The sequence below is a fragment of the Bubalus bubalis genome, chromosome 3 (genome assembly GCF_019923935.1).
Source record: "Bubalus bubalis isolate 160015118507 breed Murrah chromosome 3, NDDB_SH_1, whole genome shotgun sequence".
Lineage (NCBI taxonomy): Eukaryota > Metazoa > Chordata > Mammalia > Artiodactyla > Bovidae > Bubalus > Bubalus bubalis.
Window position 1 is genome coordinate 123060859 of NC_059159.1, and position 24260 is coordinate 123085118.

The 24260-nt window shown below is 34.4% G+C and overlaps 1 protein-coding gene across 2 annotated transcripts in view; it reads left to right on the forward strand.

Annotated features, from left to right (window-relative positions):
• Window positions 1-516: 516 nt before the first annotated feature.
• Window positions 517-24260, forward strand: part of ZCCHC7 (zinc finger CCHC-type containing 7) — a 266912-nt gene continuing 243168 nt past the window's right edge. The window contains exons 1-2 of one of the 2 annotated variants that reach the window (XM_006063495.4): window positions 517-674; window positions 6439-7070. In XM_006063495.4, the coding sequence (XP_006063557.4) occupies window positions 6461-7070 (610 nt within the window). In that variant the 5' untranslated portion in view covers window positions 517-674; window positions 6439-6460. Of the gene's footprint in view, window positions 679-6438; window positions 7071-24260 lie in introns of both variants that reach the window. The other variant, XM_006063496.4, reaches the window with a different exon arrangement.

Genomic DNA, 24260 nt, shown 5'->3' on the forward strand with positions numbered 1-24260 from the left:
GTTCAACTTCAACTTAGACATGGAAGGGGCTTGCCTAAGATCACCTAGCTCAAGAGAGAAGGATCTAGAAGCCAGGCGTTCTCAAAGAGGCTTTTCCCTCTCTGAGGTTCCCCTGATCCGTCAGCCAAGCCTCCTGCTGTACCTCGCTCATCCAGCACCTGGCTCTCGGTCCGCTCCCGCGCCACGCGGCACAAGGAGGGTGTCCCCCGAGATCTGGGAGAAGGCGGAGCCTGGTCTAAACCTCGCCCTGGAGCATCATGGGAGATGTAGTGTTTATCTCCAGCACGGAAAGTGCTAACTCGCCCCGATTTGGCTCGGTAAGTAGCATATCACCTGTGCAGGTCATTCAAACATGCTATTCCCTAACACAGATTCAGCCTAGATACTTGTGAAAGAAGCCGTTTCTTTCACGTGCTCAGGCAAGTCCTGAGCAAACAAATAAAAGACTATATGCGGGGAAGGCAAAGGGTTAATAGTTGTTACGCACGTCTACTGGAGGCGAGGAGTGGGCGGGGACAGAAGACGACTTCCAGGAGCTCTGTTTTCACCGGAAGTGCCTTCCCTCCTCGTGGGTCCGTGCGGACGCCGTTTCCTTACCTCATTTGTCTTCGCCCCTCCCCGTCCCTCTACGCGCTTTGGTTCCTGGTTGGTGCTTCCTGGTCGCAGCCGCGGCAGTGAGTATGTGTGACGGACCCCAAGGTGTCCATGGCCGGGGTGCCCCCTGCCCGCCCTCCGCCTCCCCGCTAGGCTGTGGAACTAGTGCGTGTCTCTTCGCCGGCCTCCGTGTCCCCGTTCTTCCCTCACTCGTGGCGGGGCTCGTCTCGTGGCCTCTCAGTCGATCTCTGCCCCACGCGACTCCGCGGACCCGCTGTGGTGTCCGCTTCTCTCTGCCGCTCCGAGGCCTGAGGCTGTGGTTCAGAAATGGCTGAGCGCCCGTGGCCTTGGTGGGGAGTGGCGTTTCTGCCTCCTTTACCTCCACAACCCCCAGAGATTCCTGTTTTAGGAAAGCGGGTCTGTCAGTTAAACGTGAAGAGAGGTCGGCGTTTGAGAACCGAACAGTCCTGGACCAAGTCCAACCTCAGCTGTCAGAAGCAACAGCTGCAGCTGTTGGGACAGAAAAATTTCGAGGATTGGGCCCCTTCCCGCATGTGAAACAAGGAGACCTGCGCTGTGCTCGCTGATGCCTTCCTTTTATTCTTCACATCTTGGGAGCCGGCAGTTAACTTAAACTTTAGGAGCTGCAGGTGTTGTGGGAAAACTGGCTGAGTGAGAGGCAGTAGGCCTGAGTTCCGGGGGCGGCTCCACCACCAACTCAGCGCTGGCGACTCGAAAATTCTTAGAAATCTTTTTAGCGTGTATTTACCTTAATTTCAGATTACAGGATTGAATTAGGAGATCTTTTAGGCTCAATGAATAAATAAGCTTCTCAGAGCCTGTTTCTCTATGTATAAAATGAGAGCGTTCAATTTAATGACTTTCAGGTCTCTTCCAAAACTCTTTGGGTTTTAAATGTTTAGGCTGTGTGTATTTCAGACAGTATTGTGCTTTGAGGACAGTTCACTATGGCTGCTTTCAAGAGAATCTGAGAGTGGGGAATTAACCAAGGAAGACATGAAAGTGAGGCTTGTAAAATAGCTTCAAAGATTAATATACTGTGTAGCAAAAGGAAAAAGGCTGAGGGTGAAGGAAGTGTTGTGATAAAATTAGTTATCCTGTAAAGACTTTTATCTCAGGAACAGCTGGACTTGTCTAAATAAATTAAGCATTATTTTCTCCTACCAACATCTTGTATTCTGACTTTTTTTGTGACCATTGTTTCCCACATTTGGATTCTCTATCTCAGTTTGATTTACTTGCTAGTGAAAATCTTATTTGAAGAGTGGACAGAAAATATAACACTAGAGTCAGTAGTGTTTCAAATCTGTCACTGTCAGGATAGCTCACTAAGAGTAAGTCAGAAATTTTAAATTAAAATTAAACTATTAATCATGTTCTAATGAAAGCTAGGCTTAAAATCAAGATGTGAATTTCATTTAAATTTCCTTGAGATGGATAACTGTCTCATCAGAAAGAAACATAGGCTAAAAGTTCTTTGAAAAGAAATAACAAGACTGAAGTGACCAGTTCAGTTCAGTCCCTCAGTCATGTCGGACTCTTTGAGACCCCATGAATCCCACACGCCAGGCCTCCCTGTCCATCACCAACTCCCGGAGTTCACTCAGACTCACGTCCATCGAGTCAGTGATGCCATCCCGCCATCTCATCCTCTGTCGTCCCCTTCTCCTCCTGCCCCCAATCCCTCCCAGCATCAGAGTCTTTTCCAATGAGTCAACTCTTCGCATGAGGTGGCCAAAGTACTGGAGTTTCAGCTTTAGCATCATTCCTTCCAAAGAAGTGACCAGTTAGTAGACTGTAAGAGTAGAAATGTTGGTTTCAAAGATTGCATAGTAAAATCTGAAAGCTTAAATAAGCTTTAAGTTGTCTAGTTTAAAAAATTTCAGTGAATGAATACTGCTCCTACTTTTGAAAGGCGAGAGGCTTTGCAGTTTCTCTCTTATGTAAGAGCCATCTTTTTGGTTGTGGCATTGCTATTTATTGTCTGAATACAAACTTGGGATGTCCTTGGATAGTAAACTGACAATGTATGCTTTTCTTTCCAGTTAAAATGCCTCTTTCATAGTTTTTAAACTCTACTGGGAAATAAAAGTGAATATTTGTGAGATAAATTTAGGTGTTAAAACCAATGCATATATAGCTTTGAAGGAATTTTTTTTTTAATCTTTATTTGAAGTTGTTAATTTTTTAATGTTAGTGAACATTTGGTTGAGAATCAGGGAAATGTGTTTCTTAATCTGGTAAATAACTTTGGATAGGCCTCTTTATTTCTTTGGACCTAAGTTTCCTTATACATAAATTGAGAAGATTGTATGAGATACTCTGAAAAGTCTCTTCCAGATTTAAAATTTTGTGACTCTCATAGGGACTTTGTTATCTAGTTAAATATGCTTGAGAATTGTGTACAATAATCAAAAAGCTGAGAAGTCCTTCTAAATTAAAAGTTAGAGACATGTATATTTTTTCATATTTGTCCTCTGAGTATACATAAAAAAAGAAAATTAATGCATTTGAGTGTAATTAAGGTAGTAACATAAACCAACACAGCCTCAGGCAAACCTTTACTCTGGCAAATATAAGCTACATAAATAGAAGAGCAGGTTATGCTGAGCACAGTTTTCAGTACAGAAGGTACAAAATCCTCTTAAAGGCCATAGGGGCTAAATTGTTAAATTCATTTTCTACATTTCAGGGAAAGAGATAAACCCTTAGACCCAAGGAAGTCTGTTTTTATTTTATTTTTGTAGTTTATTTTTGGCATACATTCACAGGTGTGCCTATGGCTCTATTTATTCTTAATCCCTTTCCTTTGGGATGACTCCAGAGTAGTACAAATTTGTAACTCTGTAATTTAGCTCTTTAATTTTTTCTGTGCTGCACTGGAATTATGTTTTATCTTAAGTCCACACTGGATCCTCAGGATGGATCCAGTGAGGATTTTGAAGGAAGCATAATTCCTTTGACTTCTTTTAGAATTAATTTACCTATTAAATAAAAAGGAAAGGATTCATCTTTTATTTGAATTCCTCTGAGGCTAACATTTCAATATAAACTGATAAATGCTATGAGCATTATCATTCAGACAGCCACATTCAACTTGTATGACAACAACAGCATAGCAACCTGAAGGACAGTGCAGGAAGGGAACCGATACGTTGTACCTTTTAGAAGGGAAAAAAAAAGGCATAGAGAGATGGGTACCCCCAACTTTACTGAGATAAATTGACAAATAACATTGTGTATGTTTAAAGTGTACAACACAGTGATTTGATGTATGTATATATTGTGAAATGATTACTGCATTAAGGTTAATTAACAAACACATCCATCACCTCACATATTTGCCTTTTTTGTGTGTGATTAGAATGTGTAAGATTTACACTCTGATTAGCCTTCAAATATGCCAATACTATAGTATTGTTGACTCAGAACTTTTGATCATCCTCCCCCCACCCCAGCTTTATTGAGATATAATTGGCACACAACATTGTAAAGGTTTAAAGTGTATAGCAAAAGTTTGTTTCTGTAAAACAAGAAACTCCAGCATGGGTGTAGTACATTTTTGCCTCTTGTTCATTTGATTCTTGGAATCAGCAGGTTGTATCACCAGAAGTACCCTGACATTTTGGGCAGAGAGCTAAGAAAACAACTAGTCTTTATAAATACTTTGTAGCTAAAAGCAGAGTAGAAAGGATAAATTATCATTGTTAATTGTTCTCTAGACTGTCCATGATTTTTTAACAAAAAGGGTTTTTTTTTTCAGCACTTTCATTTTGATCAGTGTTCCATTAGTACCTAATCAAAACATCTGTGTAGGTTTTTGGTTGATAATATGAGAATCTTTGGAATAGTTGGAGACAACTACAAAATTCATCTCATCATAATGTTCATATTTTAGACACATATTAAGGGCTTCCCAGGTGGCTCAGTGGCAAACAATCTGCCTTTCAGTGCAGCAGACACAGGTTTGATCCCTGGGTTGGGAAGATCCCCTGCAGGAGGGCATGGCAATCCACTCCAATACACTTGCCTGGAAAATCCTGTAGACAGAGGAACCTGGCAGGCTGCAGTCCATGGGGCTGCAAAGAGGCAGACATGACTGATCGACTGAGCACTAGCACAAGGCACATATTAGATTTAATAGAGCTTTTAAACAAATTCCTGATATTATTCATATATTCATTCATTAGTCAACAGCCATTGATAGAAACCTTGATAAATGCCAGTTACTCTGTGTGGCTTTGGGGATCCGTTGTTTAATAAAGAGCATATAGTGGAGAAGGCAATGGCACCCCACTCCAGTACTCTTGCCTGGAAAATCCCATGGACGGAGGAGCCTGGTAGGCTGCAGTCCATGGGGTCGCTAAGAGTCGGACACGACTGAGCGACTTCACTTTCACTTTTCACTTTCATGTATTGGAGAAGGAAATGGCGGCCCACTCCAGTGTTCTTGCCTGGAGAATCCCAGGGACCGGGGAGCCGTGGGCTGCCGTTTATGGGGTCGCACAGAGTCGGACACGACTGAAGCGACTTAGCAATATAGTTCCTGCCCTCCTGGGGTGTGTGCTCTGTGCTTATGGGAAATTTACATTGTATTAGTAATTAGAAATGTGAATGTTTTGAAATGATGTGGAAACCTTTAAAGGTGAGACAATTTAGGCTGGTGGGTCAAGGAAAGCTTCTATAAAGAAGTATTAATAATATTTAAACTGAATTGAGAGATGAGCAGGATTTAACATACTTACAGTAAGAAAGTAAAGTGAAAGTGAAGTCGCTCAGTTGTGTCCGACTCTTTGCAACCCCATGGACTGTAGCCTACCAGGCTCCTCCGTCCATGGGATTTTCCAGGCAAGACTACTGGAGTGGGTTGCTATTTCCTTCTCCAGGGGGTCTTCCTGACCCAGGGATTGAACCCAGGTCTCCCTCATTGTAGGCAGATGCTTTACCATCTGAGCCACCAGGGAAGTCTACCATCTGAGCCACAGTAGGAAAGTAAAGTGCTCCTAAAGCTGAGTTTTACCTCAATTTTAGGTCTTTGATTAGTTTGTATTTCATACATATCTTTATAGGTAGCACAGAAACAAACTAAAGTTTATCATATTTTAAAAATTTTTAGTTGCACCGTGTGGCTTGTGGGGTCTTAGTTCCCCTACCAGGGATTGAACCTGAGCCTACAGTAGTGAAAGAGCTAAATCCTAACCACTGGATTGCCAGGGAACTCCCTATTAGATATTTTTATGTATTCTTTTGGTCAAAGATCAGGAAGCCATAGGATTAATTTTTTAATTGAGAATAAAAATATATACCAAGGCAGTAAATAAGATAATTATGTCTTTTGTAGATTTCAGTTATAATTGAAGTAATATTTCTGTGAGAATGTATACCTGAAAAGATGGATACAGAACCAGGGAAAAGATGATGAATGGATGGAATAGTAGTGAGAATGACCTAAAATATTTTTGTGATTTTTAGCATTTTGGAAAAAAAAAAAGATGGATGCCTGAAACAGTGGATCTCAGCCTGTTTTTTCTTTCTAACATACTTGTGAAATATGACATTTCCATTAATATTATATAATTGTAACTCTGTTGTTAGTAGTAATTTTCATTTGGGAGGGATGGGCATCATTAGAGTGGGTCATAACAGAATTTAGAAAGCTTTGAAAAATGGTACTACCCTAAGAGAAGAATCTTTTTTAATATGTCATTGAGAAAACTGATGACCTTCACAAAAGTTAGATCTAAGAGGTGGTATCGTTATGGACTAAACAGGCATGATCCAAGCTGTTAAAATATATTCTTTGTGTGACTTTCTTTTTTACAGCATCAAGGTTTACTGACTTTCCATGATGTTTGGTGGTTATGAGACCATAGAAGCATATGAAGATGAGCTTTATCGTGAAGAGTCATCTAGTGAACTGAGTGTTGATAGTGAGGTGGAATTTCAGCTCTACAGCCAAGTTCATTATGCCCAAGATCTTGATAATGTCATCAGGGAGGAAGAACATGAAGACAGGAACTCTGGGAATTCCGAATCATTCAGTAGTAAACCAAATCAAAAGAATTTAATTGTCCTTTCAGATAGTGAGGTCATCCAACTGTCAGATGGGTCAGAGGTCATCACACTCTCTGATGAAGATAGTATTTATAGATGTGAAAGAAAGAATTTTAGAGTCCATGCAAAAGAAAAGACCCAAGGTTCTCCTGCTTCTCTTCATTCTAATGATTTAGCAGATAAGAAGTACAAGAGGGATATTGAGAAATCTAAACCTGGAGAGAGATCGGGTACAATCCAGGAGGTCATGATTATAGAAGTCAGTTCAAGTGAAGAGGAAGAGAGCACCATTTCAGAAAGTGATAATGTGGAAAGCTGGATGCTGCTGGGATGTGAAGTTGATGATAAAGATGACGATATCCTTCTCAATCTTGTGGGATGTGAAAAGTCTGTTAATGAAGGTTAGTATCATATTGGCCATTTGAAAAGTAGTATCATCTTTAATGAGGAAGACTGCTTTTCCTAGACAAAAGACCATTAGGGTCTGTTCCATTTAATTCCTCACCTTTTTGTCTTGTTTTTGGCTTGTTTCTCATGAGACTTTCTTACCAATCTACTTTAATGGTGGTCTGTCTGAACATCAGAAAGAGTATGTCAGGATATCAAAGACACTCTGCTTCTGCTGTAAGCAAATTCATAACTGTTTCTTCCTGTTTGGCTAGAGCCAGTTCTGGACGTGCAATCTTAGTTCCCCTCTCTCTGTGCTTGGTACCACAGGTGAGTACTCCATCCACCTTTGACATTGACTCTATGCTCTCATTGGCCAACTCTGTTGGTTCTGCCTTTTGCTAAATGATTTGCTTTCTCAGGAGATAGACATATAGCAAGCATGTGGAATGCCTGGTACATAGAAGATACGGAATTAGTATTAAGATTTTTAGGAACTCTACAATCAGTAATGTAGGAACTATGAAGAGCTGTAAGTCTACAGTAGACTGTAGAAGAAAATGTAGATTCTGAGAGCCACATCATGGAGAAATGAAATTTTGGTGTTAGTTTTGTTTCCTCTGTCACATGTAGTAAGCTAATATTGATGCTTATCCTGTTAAAAAGTCCCTTTCATTTTTCTCCCTTTATGTGTAATGCGTAGTCTCTTGCAATATTTTCTTAAATGATCTTTTACATCCTCCCTGTGCACTGTTAAATCAGTAGTCTTCAAATGCCCTTTGCTCAGTATTAAAGTCTTAAGTGTATTGCTGCTCCAAAACTTTTAATGGCACCCACTTGTTCTCAGAGGAAAATGATGATATTGAATATAAATGATGCCTTGAAGCCCCAGAGATTAACAGACTTTTTTTTTTTTTAAAGGAGCCAGATGGGAAATATTTTAGGTTTCTAATCCATAGGAAACCTACTTCCTAACTACTTAATTTTGTCCTGTTTGAGAGAGCAGCCATGATACCTGAAGAAATGAGATGGCTATTTCAACAGAATCTTAAAAAACAGGTGTCTAGCTCAGGCTTTAGGAGGCCAGCTCTGAGAATTTGATAGCAAAAGGAAGAAGAGATAGACTAGTAGGTAGAACATAGAGCAGAATCAGGTAAAGTTTTATCAGAAAAAGAGAGGTTTGATAATGGTTTTTAGGTAGAAGGGGAAATTTCTTGAAGAAGGAGAGATTAAACCTATTTGGTGGATAGGAATTGGTGGATAGGAATTTGGTGGATATTTGGAATAGGGAAGGTAAGTCAGAGAAGGGATCAGATATGTATGTCTGAATTAGTCTTAGAAAGATATTTAATTGCTAAATTATCAAATATTCATAGAAATGGAGAAGAAAGAATAAATTCAGAAGGATTGAGATAAATGAGGGAATATATGAAGATGTATTTGATTTTCTTGGGAAAATGAAAGTGGAAGTGGGTCAGGGTACTTGGAGGCTTAGAGTGTGGGAAGGATGTTTAGGTGCTATGGGGAGTACTATCAGGCAGTGGACCCCAATATTTTGAAGATGACAACTTCTTTAAACTTCAGAACAAATTTGTGGACCCCTTCCCCCACACATGACTATAGTTATATTTTTAATACTTGTTAATTGAGAAAATGCTTATTAGCAAAAAGCTATTCAGCACACTCATACATGACTTTGTATTTTATTAACCACAACATTGTCTACACATTTGAAAAATAGTATGTAAGGCCCGTTTCCCACATACGTGGCCTTTTATAATGCATACTTCTGCTACCTGTTGAGATAACTAATTCTACAGCTCCTCAGGAGCCTAAAGCCCATAGATTGGAAATCACTGCACTAACAATTCAACAGTAAGAGAATAAAAGTATTGCTTAGAAGTAGTGTTCAATCAAAATTAAAACAATATGAGCTTGTAATTAACTCATTTTGAAGGATTTCATAACTTTTCCCAGTAATATCTAGGGAATGATCCAGGGTTAGGCAACACTTGGCAGAACATCAGAACAAGCATTTAGCCTATCCTTTCTCTAAATTGCTTTCCCCTAAGGTGACACCTAGTTTCATCAAATACTAATGTGTTGATGATGATCTGCCATTTTTCTTGAATTCAAGTTCTCTGTGTCCACCATGCTGAATATTTCCATTTGGGTATCTTATTTCACATTTACATACTGAAAAGCTTGATAAATTGAAAAGAAAGTTGATCTTTCCACAGAAAGAGGAGCAGGTTAACTGGGTGGTGGTTCATACTGGGACTAGAGTTTCTCAAGGCAAAATGACAGGGATTGATATGGGTGGTGAGGATGGGGTTAGGAGTAGCTGAACCATAGGGAGATGAGGATTCTAGAGGAAAGGGAATGATGGATTTGTCAGGTTTGGCTTTTAGAAAAGAAGTTGGTAATTAGGTATGTAGAGACATCTCTGGAAAACAATTTTAGTATTTTATGTTATAAGTAGACAATAAGAAGCATGTATGTCTTTAACTGTATTTTGGAGAGGGACTATTTGTATTGCATTTGTTTATTTTTATTGAGGTGAAATTAACATAAAATTAACCATTTTAAAGGTTCAATTTGGAGGCATTTAGCACATTCACAGTGTTGTAGAACCATTACCTGTATCTAGTTCCAAAACATTTTCATCACATCCAAGGGAAACCCCCAAATATTGTCACCATATCCAAAGGAAACCCTGCACCCATTGAACAGTCACACATTATAGCCTCCTGCCTCAGACCCTGACAAGCACAAATCTGCTTTCTCTCTATGGATTTACCTGTTCTGGGTATTTCATGTAAATAGAATCATCCAGTATGTGACCTTTTGTGTCTGGCATCTTTCACTTAGCATAATGTTTTGGAGGCTTATGCATATTGTAGTATGTATCAATACTTCATTCCTCTTTTAAAGCCAAATAATATTCCATTGTATGTATATACCTACATTTTGTTTATCCATTTATCTGTTGATGGACATTTGTGTTTCTACCTGTTGGCTGTTGTGGATAGTGCCACTGTGAACATTCATGTACAAGTATTTATTTGAATACTTGTTTTGGGTATTCTTTTGGGTATAAACTAGGAATAGGATTACTGATGTTTCTATGTTTCAGATTTTGAGGAACTGCCAGACTTTAACACAGTGGCTACACCATTGTGTGTCCTCGCCAGTAATATATGAGGGTTCCAATTAACTGCAGTGGTTTTTACCATGACTTGTCATGTTGCACATTTCTGTTTGATTTACTGGCAAACTCTTTGTTATTTCTTAGCTTTTATCTCCTAGTCTTTGTTTTTTATAGTTATTACTTACATTGGTTTATGTTTTTTTAGAATGTTTTTTTTCAAATAAGATTTTCCTTATGTTTTCATCCATTTACAGTTTTTAAAGAAATTGATTCATCTTAGAGGTGTCCATTCTTTTAAAGTTTAATGTATGTGTAGTATATAAATTTATGTCACTTTTTTCTGCAACTTTGGTAAAAATATTTGATTCAAGACCTAAGTAATTTCAAGTAATTCCAGACATTCAGTCTATGTTCCTACCTTCCATATTGAAATAATTTACCCCTACTCTTTGTTCCTGGGATTTGTTTTTTTTTGTTCTAATCAAATGGAAACAAATTTTGCAAGTCTGTAAATTAATTTGTTTCACTCTTATAGATTCTTAAAAAAAATTTATATATCCCCTATTTTATTTCCTTGATCTACAAATGCTATAATCCAGTTTTTCCAGTTAATAGGCAATATATTCAGTACTGATGCCTTTTTGAGTGTGCTTTCCTTTCTGATCATTATTATCCCATTCAAAAATAGAGAAAATATTTTTTTATTTCGTTGAAAGTTTTTGGCAATTCTTGCGTGCTTTTGAAATGATGATGATTGTTAAACAACAACAATAATGTTGTGTACTATTCCCCCTCTTCCCCAAACTCCCCAAACTGGCATATTTGAAATATCAATATGATAGAAGAGATTAACGGCTCCTTGAGGATAAGTCTTTGCCTCAGAAGCCTTCTTGTAATATTTAGAATAATTTTTTGCCATATATATTACTTTGTTTTCCATTAATTGCTCAAATATTGATGGAGTGATATTGGTGTTTCAATGAAGAGACAAAATATAATAAGCTTAAGTTATTCACAGAAGTCTCTTAAGCATGGGAGTTAAGTCTTTCCAAATCCTGGGGATAGATGTGGTTGAGAACTTGAACAACTTTCTAAAAAGTAAGATTGGTGAATTTGAGGTAGTACATGAAGGTCTGATGATCCATATTTTTCATTAACTATTGCTAAATTTATAGTAACCAGTGTAGCACTGCTCTTGTTCTGTGGAAACTTGATGCTCTTTCCCATTACTTCAGTTTCAGTGAGGTGTGTAAATGTTTGTTTTGCTTTAATACGCAATTAGAATAGATAATAAGGCAAGTAATATACAACCAGGAGACATTTTCTTCCCTTTTCATTCTTCCTCTAAATGTTTAATACTTTTCTGATTTGAAGTTGTTGATTAGCTTCCTTGGGTTCCAGGAGACCTTGAGGATGTAGCACTTAGGTAGTGTGCTCAGGCTAGCCTTCCTCTGTATATGCAGCTTTATGATGAAGGTCTCTGCTTATAATAAATCCATGCCAAAACATAGGCCTTCAGTACGTGTTACATATGGCTGTCAGCTGTTTCTACTGAGGGATATAGGAGTTTATTTCTAAGGTCTAGAAGTAAACTTCATTTCCTTTACTTTTTAAACTCTTGCCTAAGTTTTCTTTATGTAACCGATACCTGCTCTGTCATTTGTCTTCCTTTTAAAATTCTCACCCTTTACTTTCATTTATTATTCCCAATAGGAGTAGCCTGTGATTTACACATTTACTAGAAAGACAGGTTTCTTGGTTTAAGAAAAGATGCACCAAAGGAAATAAGCATGTTTTTTAATTTGTGAGGGGAATCTGTCTTTAGGGAAGGATTATTGTATAAGACAGCTGAATGATGGTAAGTGCTATAGGAGTTATACATGAATAATCACCAACTTATTTTCCTTCATAGGAAAGGGACTTTACTAGCTCTGGGAGTGGTTGTTAAATTATTGTTTGTTTGTTTGTTTGTTTGTTTTACTATAGAAATTTTAAGGTATACAGAAATAGAATGGTGTAATAGCTTCAGTGTTCCGTAAACCAGCTTCAACAATTACCAACTTATGACCAATTTTTTCTCATATATAATTCCATGCCCCTGTGTTACTTTGAAGCACATCACAGTCATTATATCATATCATTCATTTATGTACGTATCCATCCATACATACATTTTAATTTGTATTTCTGAAAGAAAATTATTCTTTTTAAGAAACAGTCATTATCACATATAAACAAATTACCAATAATTCTTTTATCATTAAATAACCATTCAGCCTTCAAATTTCCCTGATGGACTCTTAATTTTTTTCCCTATAGTTTATTTGAATCAGATCTGTTTATTATAATTGGGTGATAACTTGTGTCCTTTAATCTATAGGTTCATCCTTTGTCTCTTTCTTCTATGTGTTTTTTTTCCTTCTTTATAATTTAGTTGTTGTACTGACCTGGTTGTTTATCTTCTAGAATTTCCTGAGTCTGAATTTTGTGGTAGTGTTTAACATGCTCCACTGTCCCCTGTATTTCCTGTGAATTAGTAGTTATCTAGAAGTTTAAATTCAGGTGTCTCCCTGTGATTGTGCTGTCAGCTAGATATATAGATAGGTTTGTTTGTTTCACTTTGCTTTTCATATGTTATTTTTCAGTATTACCTTTAAATAATTCAATTTGTTGCATAATTATGTAAAATAATTATAAGGTTCTAAATTGAAATCAACAAGACTAGGTAAAAAATATTCAGAGAAGTCTGCTTTCTGTCCATTCTTCATCCTGTTCCCACTCTTCCTCTTAGGGGTAACTGTTAAGAGGAAATTGATGATTTGTCCTTACATTAAAAAAAAAAAGCAAATATTTAAATATCTTCATATCCTCCTTCCCCCTTATATAAATAAATGGTAGCATATGATCTACACTTTGAGCTACCTTGCTTTTATTCTCTTAACAGTATATCCTGGCGATCAGTCCGTAATAGTATCTAAAGATATTTTTAATTTCTAGGCTAGGACTGTGGACTATTTTTATATCTTCTACACTGATCTGAGCTGGACACATTAGGCATATAATGAATACTTTTTGAAAGTGAATGAGTAGTAACTTGAAATAATTGATGAATAATTTACTTGTTACAGTTTTTAAATGTATTTTAAATGTATAATAGTCTAAGTCCACTTTCAGAAGCATGCTTTACATTTTTACTGTTTCTTTCTCTTTTAATAATTTTGAAAAATTTAGATTTAGTGAAAATTTTAAATAGGTTCGGATTTTAAAAAGAAAATATCTTTTAAAGAATGAAGAGTATAGTGTTTTTAAAAGTTGAATAAACCTATTTAGTTCCTAGTGTATGTTATTGTTATGGTATAGAATTTTACATTAATGTAGAACTCCTTCAGTATTTACAATTTGGCACGTCACTCTTTTAGTTCATCAGCATATGGCGCATAGTGTGTACCTAGCAAATCATGGGTGAATTCAGTTGTATAGAGTAATGTATACATAGTGTTCTTTATATAGTACTCTGTGAGGTTGAAGTGAAATTACGGCTTTAGTAAAAGTCATGACTTTTGAAATTGAAGTAAAATTATGGCTTTTAATGACTTAGTGCAGCAAGTCTTTTAACTTTTTGTGTTAAGTTCCTTTTACCCTTAAAAAATACACACATAAAAGTTGTGGATATAATTTCAGAAGTTGAAGAACTTACCTAGAGGCAATTGCTGAATTCCTGGCATTTATTAGGCACTCAACTAAGACTTGATAGTATTTAAAATATGAGTCTAGGGGTTTACCTACTTGAATTTCAGTTTTTCAAATATGTCACATTTTATTTGATCTGGGTCTTTATATATGCCTGGATCAGTTTCTACCTTGCCTGGCTGATACCTACTCATCCCTCAAATCTTAGTTTAAGGTTTACTTCTGAAATGAGGTAATGGACGTAGGCTCTCAGTTGCTGGAGGTTACTAGGTCTCTTACCACTCCACAGTTGACTAACTGTGACTTTGGGTAATGGAATTCCTTTATTGGTAAAATAATAAATTTTATTTCATTAAGGTTGTAAGCTAAAATGCAACAATGGATAGACTAACTTAATGTAGTAGGAAAATATTTTGACAAAACTCATGTAACAACAAGATAAGTTCACTATTACCATAGCAAGCATGGGCATTTAGCTTCCACTTGGTTTTTTTAAATTAAAAGTTCTCAGATTTTTTTGTGAACCCAAATTGCTTTTGAACAACATGTCTCTCTAGTATGGCACTTTATTTTAATAAATTTTTTTGATTTGGTGACATTTTATTATCTATTAGTTAAAACCTAAATCTGAAGTCTTAAAATTAATCCAGTTATTACTTACTGAATGTTTACAGTGTACAGGCACTATACTGTTAAGTTGTTGGGATTCAAGAATTGTGTAGTCCCTGCCTTTAGAAACCTTAAACTGCATGACAATATGGGAAGTTCACTGTATTTCCAAAGTTAAATACATTTCTACAATACAAGAGATGCCCCAATACATAACCATTTCCAGATGAACATTTGAGACTTTTTAAAAAAGATAGGCTAAGTACAAGACTGAATTGAAAAGTAACCCTTTGAATTCAGTCTTGAAGAATGGATAGGATTTAATGTTCAGGTTAAATGCAACAAGGAAGAACAAAGCTGAGAACCCCAAAACTGTATTTGACACCATTCATATTTAATTAATGGTTTAATATGTGGCAGATATGATTAAATATTTTAATAACATGGCCTTTTAGAGGCTACCTCTATTCTGCGTATGCTGTTGGAAGATTTCTTGGTTGTTATTTTGTTCCGGTATTTTTTTTGTTCCTTGCTTGTGTGTCTCCTTTTTCTTTTCCTTTTAAAAATTGGGTATTTTATGCAATTTAATGGCAGATAGAAAAATTTTCTCAGATGGACCAGATGCTATAGGTTAGTTGAAGGACATGACCAGCTGCTTAAAATGTGTGTTTTGTGCAGGGCTGTTCAAAGTAGAGCACGTATTGAAATATAACTTCGGCTTCTCATAGCTTGTGTTCTTTTTTACCATCTTTTAATGTGTAAAAGGAACACATTCTGTTAGTTTGGAAATGAAAATAAACTTCCTTTCAGTACTCCTCAGTTCTTTAAGGTGGTATTTCCCCCATTTCTGCGTTCATCAGCTAACCAGTCAGTCATAGTTTCTAGAGAGATCTTATGGTTTAATAGTTCATAAGAGTGGGTTGCTATTTGACATACTTCTTACTGATGTGTAGTTTAATTTCTGCCTTATAATTGAAAAATGGCCACATGTTAGAGTTCTGGTGACTGAGAGCGCCAGAGAACTCCCTCCCTGGTTTTTTCAGCTTGTGAGCCTGCACTGCGCAGTCCCTAATGCTGCTGTGGGACTGCGTTTCTAGTTGTAGCATGTCACCTTACACTTCACTTTTGTGAGGGCATCTTTTTATTTAATTTCCAGTTAGCATAATGACTTGAACTGTGTTATTCACTGTTCCATGGTGAAGTTGTCCTAAGGAGAGAAGAAATAAAAATGTTCAGTTTCAACTTTACTTGTGAATGGAGTGAAGTTTGAAAGCCTTTTATGGCCATTGTTCAGCAGACTGAAAATCTCATTTGAAATCCCAGAAATGTTAAGGCAGCTTAACATTAGGTTGGATTTTAGTAACATTTTGGAATGTATGTCGCTAATTTCTGTGATTTCATTGTTGATCAGCAACTTAGGTATGCATTTTTCCAAAGTCAACCTATGACTTGTAGTCTAAATTCACTTGCAGTAGCTTTTCAACAGTGATAAGTACCTAGGGAGATAATGAAATTTTACTTTTTTTTTTTTTTGACATTTATAATAGAAACTGATTTGATTTTCATGTAAGACATACTGAATTTGTTGAGAACTACTTAAAAAAATAACATGTTTACTTGCCATAAAATATTAATCATTTACAGGTCTGTGTTTTTTTGTTGTTTGTTTTGGAATGCAGAAGCATAAAATTAGATGGCAAGATTTTCATTCTTAACTAATTGTCATATAAAGTTGAATCCTGATGTCTGGGTAAAGAGTGCTTAAGTATAAAATTCTTATAGCTGTTTGGTCTAAAAATAATCTATTGCTTATAGAGATCACTTATCTAAGAAGATTAGTTTATAGATAGTATGGTATGAAGGTAAAATTTGATATGAACCACATATGAGTACTGTCAAACATTTTTCAAAAGAAGTATAGAAATGGAGAATGTTTACTTTTTTCCCCCCTCGTAAGAGTGAAGGCTACTCAGATAATTTATATCTCTTAAGTAGATCTTGTTTATAAGACTTTACTAAATTTGTGTTTAATTTCAGGTTAATTTACTCATCTCTTGTTAACTTCCTTTTGGTTGTTAACACTTAATAAAGTGAAAATGTTGACTTATTGGAAGCTTTTTAACCAAAAGTTTTTAAATCTCTTAGTCATTGTTTGTTATAAATTAAAGGTATTTTCATGGTTAAGTTTTTAGCATTTTGAGTTGCTTGCCAGATTGTTGTTGATTCTGCTGATAAAAAGGAATATTTTAATTGAGCATCAAGCATGTGCAAGGTCACTTTTTCTTTTTAAATTATATAGATGTACTTGACATATACAAGAATAGATTTGATTTGTTTTTTAGTTTTTCAATCTTGATCTGATATCATTAGCTCTGGATAGAGATATAAAATCTGGGGATAAAATTATTTTTGTGATAAATGTTTGGATTCAAATATAAGGGCAGTCTAATAATGGATTATTTAAAATTGGATCTTGTCCGGTAAATGTGTGTACCTTTTATTTCCATGACAGTTTTACCTTAGAATTTCAACTTTTGTTGTACTTTCGAAAATTAGTGCACGGTGGACTTGAGATCATCTACTCTTATCCCCATCTCTTGCAAATATATTTTAAGTGAAGACAGCATAACTCTATAATGAGAAAATAATTTGTGCTCTTTCCTTCTGCCTAAATATATTGTCAATTTATAATTATCTCAAGATCAAAGAATAGCTGTTTAGAGCTGCTGATTGAGAGCAAATGTTTCATTGGCAGTACCTTGAAGTGCGTAGGTCACTTTTGATTTTGCTTTGTAACTAGCACCTGAATTACCTACTGTAGGGAAAGAAAGTCCTAATTTCTAGAAAGCTTTTCAATACTCTTTCTGTATAAAGTCTAAAGATGTAGGAAACAGGCTGGTTATGATTGATCCATAAGTTTATAAAGTAATTAAAAAAATTAAGCTTTGAAAAAAGTCAGGTGAGAGGAATTCAGGACATAAATTCACAAATTTAACTGAAGAAAGGTTTTATATAAAGAAAAGGTGTGCAACCAATGTTAATCTTGAAACTCCTTATATTGTACTAACCATTTTTTATTGTTAGTCTGATTTTTTTTAAAAATGAACTTTATCTATGGCTTTATTTAGAAATAGCATTACTTTCTACTTTTAAGCAGGATTTTAATCTTCAATAAAATTTCACTTTTGAAAAATCACCTCACTCCCATGTTATTAGTATTTTGGTCTACACTCAGTACCCTGTATCTACTCTACCTTTTGGTTGACTTTAAAAATTATATAAATTTGTGGGAGAATAAATATAACTTAAGTATTTCTATAAATGTATTCTTATTTGAATCTAGTGTGACTGGTTTTTATGTGTAGGAAATACTTCCCCTAAAACATTCATAATGTTGAACCTAAATGTTCTAGATTGGTGAGTTACTGGTTAAAAAAAAAAAAATCCATCAATTCTTAAGTTGTGGGATATTTGTATTGGTTCTTAATACCGTGACTGCTTTGGTTGTTGTATAAGTCCCTTTATTCTTCTGTTTGAAATGCTCTAGTTTGGGAAATTTCCTTTATTATCTGATTTAGCAGATGAAATGTAATGGATGTACCACAGATCATCTTAATTTTCAAGTTTTTGTTAAACTATCTTTGGTGTATAATTCTTTATGGGTAGTCCAAGAGGAGTTGTGTTCAGCTATGATTGTGCCACCACTTAACATCAGCGGCTAAGGGTCTCCTCTCTGACTTTTTCTTCCTTTCATTAGATTTTTAAACTGATTCAACATTATTTAAGTATAGAAGGAGATAGAGTTGTAAAACAAATTTCTGATTTGATGATTCTCAGTATTAAGCAGTGGGGATCCTTTTTCTTCCTTTAGCTATATCCCATACATATGTATATTTTGATTTAGAGGGAAAAACTTTTATTTTCTTTATGTATAATGTGGATATGGTTATTTATAATTTTTTTAAATTAATATAACTAATAAAGTTTGTTTGGAAACCTCAAAAGCTGTTTAGTAGTATACCTGCAACCTTAGCAGTCCCTTTTTATCTATACAGATTTCCCTGCCTATTGTGACTGTTTGCCCTAATTTAAATTTCCCATGGCTTTGGGTTGCAGACTTGGTTTTCTGCAAGAGTGCCCATGCTTACATGGTCATATATTCTCGGTGACTTTTCCACTTTTTCTTTTTTGTTGTTTTGTTGATTGCTAAAGGGAAAGAGGATTTTTTTTTTTAACTTGTTTCTTCGTTTTGATCTTTCTTCCTTAGCCCATCTATTTGTGCGTTGTTTTGTTTTGTTTTGCAGATTGGGAAGAATTATTGTGTGGACTTAGATCCATGGGGACTAGAAGTGAAAAACTAATTTTGTTCTTGGTTTTGTTTTCTTAATGGCAGTAGCAATTTAATTTTTGCTCAAAAAAATTGAGAAGCTCAAAAGATATGTTAGCTCTGTGCATGAAATTGATAGAAAATTATTAATCCCGAAATTTTCTTTTCATAGTTGCTCTACTGTTGAAATAAAAATGTTATGTTATAGTTGAACTAAGTAAATCCTAGAAATACTAATTAGCAGTGTACAGTATTGTTATACATTTTTAATTTAAATATTATTGTATATTCAGAAGTTATTCACAGGGAATCAGTTGTAATTTGATATTCAATTTTTGTTTTTTTAGCATTTGTTGTCCATGGTGTGTATATATTCAGATAGACATATGAATATACATTTGACTAGGGACATACATTTTTAACTTGACCACATTTAACCAGATTTAAAAGTTTGCTTATTCCTGCAAAACATGCTTATTTTTCAAATATGAAGAATTTTGTTTTATGAAACAACTTTATGCTGCTGAATGTTAAATCCTTGGAGAAGTGCTGTGGCAATTTAAATATTGGATAGTTCATTACTATTGTAAGGGAAAAGTAGAGCCCGCTAGCCCTAACATCTCCCCCAAATACTTTTTCATTAATATCTGAAGACTTTAAAATATCAAATTAATGTGATCAAAGCTACTTCTATTTTACATTTGTTTCATGAGGTGCCATCACACAGCATTATTTAACTGGATTTTGTATTTATTATGTTAATATACAATAATAAAAAGATCCTTTTTAGCATTTAAAATTGTAATAATTTCCTAACATGCCATAAAATGATATTATGATGTACAATTAACTAATTGGCTAAGAAAACTTTCTAATGTTGATAAAAAGGATTAATTTTGATATGCATAATTTTAGGTGTGTTTGTTTAATTGATTATATACCATGACAGTGAAGTATCTGAAATTCTCTTTCTTGCTGTCTGTTAAGTACTTTGGGAATTGGGGTAAGGGCAGGGTTTCTTTGTGTCTGATAATTGTAGTTTTTTGTGAATTTTAGAGCTCCTAGAGTATGAAACTGATTTACGAAATTTACTATTACCAGGAAAAAAAGAGCATTATTAAAATTTTATTTTATTATTTTATAGTTACTGTATCTTGCATTTTGATTTCTACCAAATGATTCCTCAAGAAGCAATTTCTTTTAAAGAACAATGAGTTTCAAACTAAGAAGAAAATGTATACTGATAGTCTAATTAGTCTTTACTTAATGTACATGTATAACTACTGAGAAACACAAATCACCTCTAAAATGTATTTGTTTCTAGTATTTCCATCAAATCAGGGTATAATCTGTGAGATGAAAAGTGATCCAGTTGTGAAAGTATGCAGTTTTTAAAATAACACAGAATTCTTCTGTTAGCACACTTTACTAGCAAATGTTTATTAGTTCTTAAAGCTCATGCATAGATTTATTGTGTGTGGCTTTCATAGGAGAGCACTATAAAGCCGAACTTGAAATTTATTAAGGAAAGAACAAACTGGTGAAGTGCTTTCATGCTATTAAAAAACTTCACAGACAATCGTCAGATGACTTTTTTTTTTTTTTTTTTAAAGGTCATGATTGCCTGGTGCCTTTTCCAGTCTTTATTTGAAACTCTCATTTTGTAGGATTTCTTTTTTGTTCTCCCTCTTTCTTTTTTCTTTTGGCAGTGGGTGGAAGATTCTTTTAAAACTGAATGGCTGAACATGTATAGTAACTACTAAAGTATAATGGAAATACTTTTATTCTTGATATTTTTTTAAGGCCAGAAAATGCTGAGAAGGTAAGCCTGTGAGGGTAAAATTACATTGTGCAGTGTGGAAACTGTTCAGTTTTTTGTTTAGGAAAGTGGATTCTGACTTAGGGCTTTAAATAAAGGTGGTCTGTGAAATATTTTGCAGCTCTGTTATAGCTTGGTGAGTTTGAGGTTTTAATGTTTTAGTGTTCTAGCTGATTGTTGGTGTTTTCGGAAAAAATAATATTCTATATATGGGAGAAGATAGGGAGTGAGACCAGAACAAGAACTGGGGCGGGGGGGAAGAAAACCTCCTTCCCAAAATATTGCCTCCTGACAGGTTGAGATTTATATGCCATTATAGATTTTCAAAACAGTGCTTAAACTCTCTTTTTCTAATAGTTCACTTAAACTTTGACATATTTCACAAAATTTGATTGTGATAAGTATTACAGTTTTAACTCTGGTCTTTATCCTAAATTGATTTAAGGCTTACTGAATTAATAAAAAATGCCTTAATGTTCAGTTAAATTATTGTGTTCAATTAAGTAACAGTTCTTTGACTATAGTATTTTATTTTATTAATGTGATAAGTTAAGATTATAAAAGGTTTTTAATAAAAGTCCAGAAGCTGAATTAATGAAATTAACCTTTATATTTTGCCATAGAGACAAAATACGTCTTGGTGTGTAATAATTTTTTTCTTAGTATTATATGGACATCTATTGGCTTTCAGCAAATAGAAACCCGTATAATACTAAGAAAAAAATTATTACACACCAAGACATATTTTGTTTTAATTTTAAATATTGACAGGTTCATACTTTTTTTAAATTGCAAAAACTTATGGCAAATGTGTAAAATATGCTAGTGGTTGGTTTATTTAGATATTAAGTGATTAGACATTGTGAAATAGGAATAAAGCCTTGGATCTTATTTAAGAAAATTAATTTAAAAGTATTAATATTAGCACTAGATAAATCTTTTGAAATATAGTAAATCCATATACATAGTTATTTTTAATCAGTAATTAGAGATGCTAATATCTGTTTTGGAAGTCATAAACTATTTTGAAAAGTATGAAAGGAGAAAAGTAAACTTCTTTCAGACAGATTTGTATCATTTTGACACTGGATGTTATTTGTGAATTCATGTCACAAAAATGTATGTAACAGGTATCTTTTAATTCAGTAGGCTGCTGAAAACTGTTGTGATAAAGTTAGAAAATTTATAAATTTTTTTTTCTTTTTTAAAATTTAGTGGTTCATCTTGGTACTTTGTCTCAATTTCAGTCTGCTTAATTTAGACATATTATGATTGTTTAAAAAATTTATTTCAAGTTAAATGTTATTGCTTGGATGCATTTCACTGTTTCTATTATATTTTATCCATCTATGACACTATCAGCCAATTATTACTATTTCATTGTTCTTTTTGTGGTGGTGTTGTAAGGTACAGACTTCAGATCTGAGTAAGAGCTAGTGTATATTACAGTATATATGACCATTTCTAATTTGACCTGTTACTGTAAAGAAGGCTAACAAGTGTGTATGACTGGCCCACCCCTTTTGGAGCAGTTGAAAACAGGCCTCAGAAGACTCAAAGGAATTCTTTTAACTCCTAGCAGGGCCACGGGGTCAATGTCAGATTTAGTCATGCTGTTATTTTAGCCCAGTGGTCCAGAGAGATGACTGAAAAGTGAGTCTTTTATTTCTTTTTTTGTGTGGTTATTAACAGGATTAAATGTAAGCCATTGTGTACTTAGTACCAATTAGTTTCTCATCTGAGAGGTTCATTATGATTTTTTGTCAGCCTTCGTCTTGTAATATTTGTTTCATTGTTTGACTAGTTAAGGGGCTGAATGGACTAAAGAAAAGTTTTATAGCAGTGCTTTTAAATTCATTGAGAATTTTAATAGGTAGTCAACTTTTCAGATATGTAGACCTTGATTAAAAAATGGACCACTTTGAAAATTGACATGGAAGATGGTGAAGTTAAATAACTTGTTAAAAATTTTTATTTTCCTGTTGTATTTTTCTTTAGTGTTAAAATTAGGCTCTCTTTATTATATCAAATAATACTTCTTTATTTTTACAAATTTGCTTTGGTTCTTACACATATGTCTAAAAATATGTTCAATTTGTTGTGAATATGTAATTATTGTTTGGGAGGCGCACACACCAAAAAAAAAAAAGAAAAACATACCTTCAAAATTAAAAAACCCTAAAATTTATAAATGGGGAACATAAACTGACCTATTAAAAACAGAACATAAGAATTCTGAACATAATAAAGATAACTGTCAGATGTAAACAAGCCTTGATTTAAAAGGAGGCAGCCTTTATGCTATTATAAATAAGTAAAAATGCAAAGTTATATGAGTTCAGAAAAGAGGAGCATACTTAACTTTTTAAATTGCTTATCAATTGGTGGTTTTTAAAAAATCCTTGACTTTAAAAATTCTGTTAAGTTTTTCACTGAATAACATCCCTCATTTAAAATCTATTTCAGTAAAATTTTGGACAAAAATTGTTCTTATAAGTTGGATTGGAGATGCAGATTTCATTTAGAAGCAAGGAATATAACCCAGAATTAAAATAGAAGCATTGTTTTGTTAGTAGGTAATTACCTGGTACAGTAGGTTTTGTACCCCATTGTTTAAGTGTGTAACACACTTTTTCACATGAATTCACCTTTGAATGGAAATGCTTGGAGTCTGGTTCAGGTTTGACATTGAGTTCGTTTTTCACACATTAAAAATGATCAATATTTAAATAAGAGCAATTGCTATTTTAACTTACTCTTTAGATGAGTTGATTGATTTTTCTCACGTTATTAGATATACTGTATTTAGATATTATCCCCTTGTACTGACTTCTTTGCTTATTGCCAAAGTTTTTTGGTACCTAAATTACTTTATTATGATTTTGATTATTTAAGATTTGATGATCCAGATAATTATGAAGTATATACATCCTGACATTCAGGGGTTTTTCCTCAAAATGATTTTAGGCATAGTGAATTTACAGCCCTTGCTTTTTAGTATTTGTGTATCCAGTTTTCTTAGATACAAGCACATTTCTATTAAGTCTATATATGGATGTTATTTTTCTTTTCTCTTTAGTTGTAATTTGGGAAGGATTTAGATTCTCCCAATGAAAAACCTTACTTCTGACCATATGACTATATGCCTCTATTACCAAATTACACCTGTTTTATCATTGTGTAGTAGTCTCTCTTTATTCTCCCTACCCCATTTTTAACACTAAAAATGTGTGGTAACTGTATTAAGTTGCCAGAAGATTTTTAATTAACAGGAAGTAAATCAGTAGTAACTTCCTCTGGTGATTTGTTGTTCATTATATAGGAAAGTAGTTTCTTTGAAGAGGAAAACGCGATTTGAGAGGCAAAACAAATGCAAAAAAAAAAAAAATACGCATTTTTGCTATTCAACATTCCCACAAGATATTTGGAAAATAAGAGAGAAATCTTTAGTTTAATGGGCTTGTAATATGAAAAGGGCAGATTTTAGAATAAAAGTTAATTTCTTCTTTTTATTACTTTGTATTTGACTTCAGAGGAGGCTATTAAGTTGAAAAATCTGACTCAATAGCAAGTGCTCTAAGAGTCATAAAATTTAGATAATTTTAAAT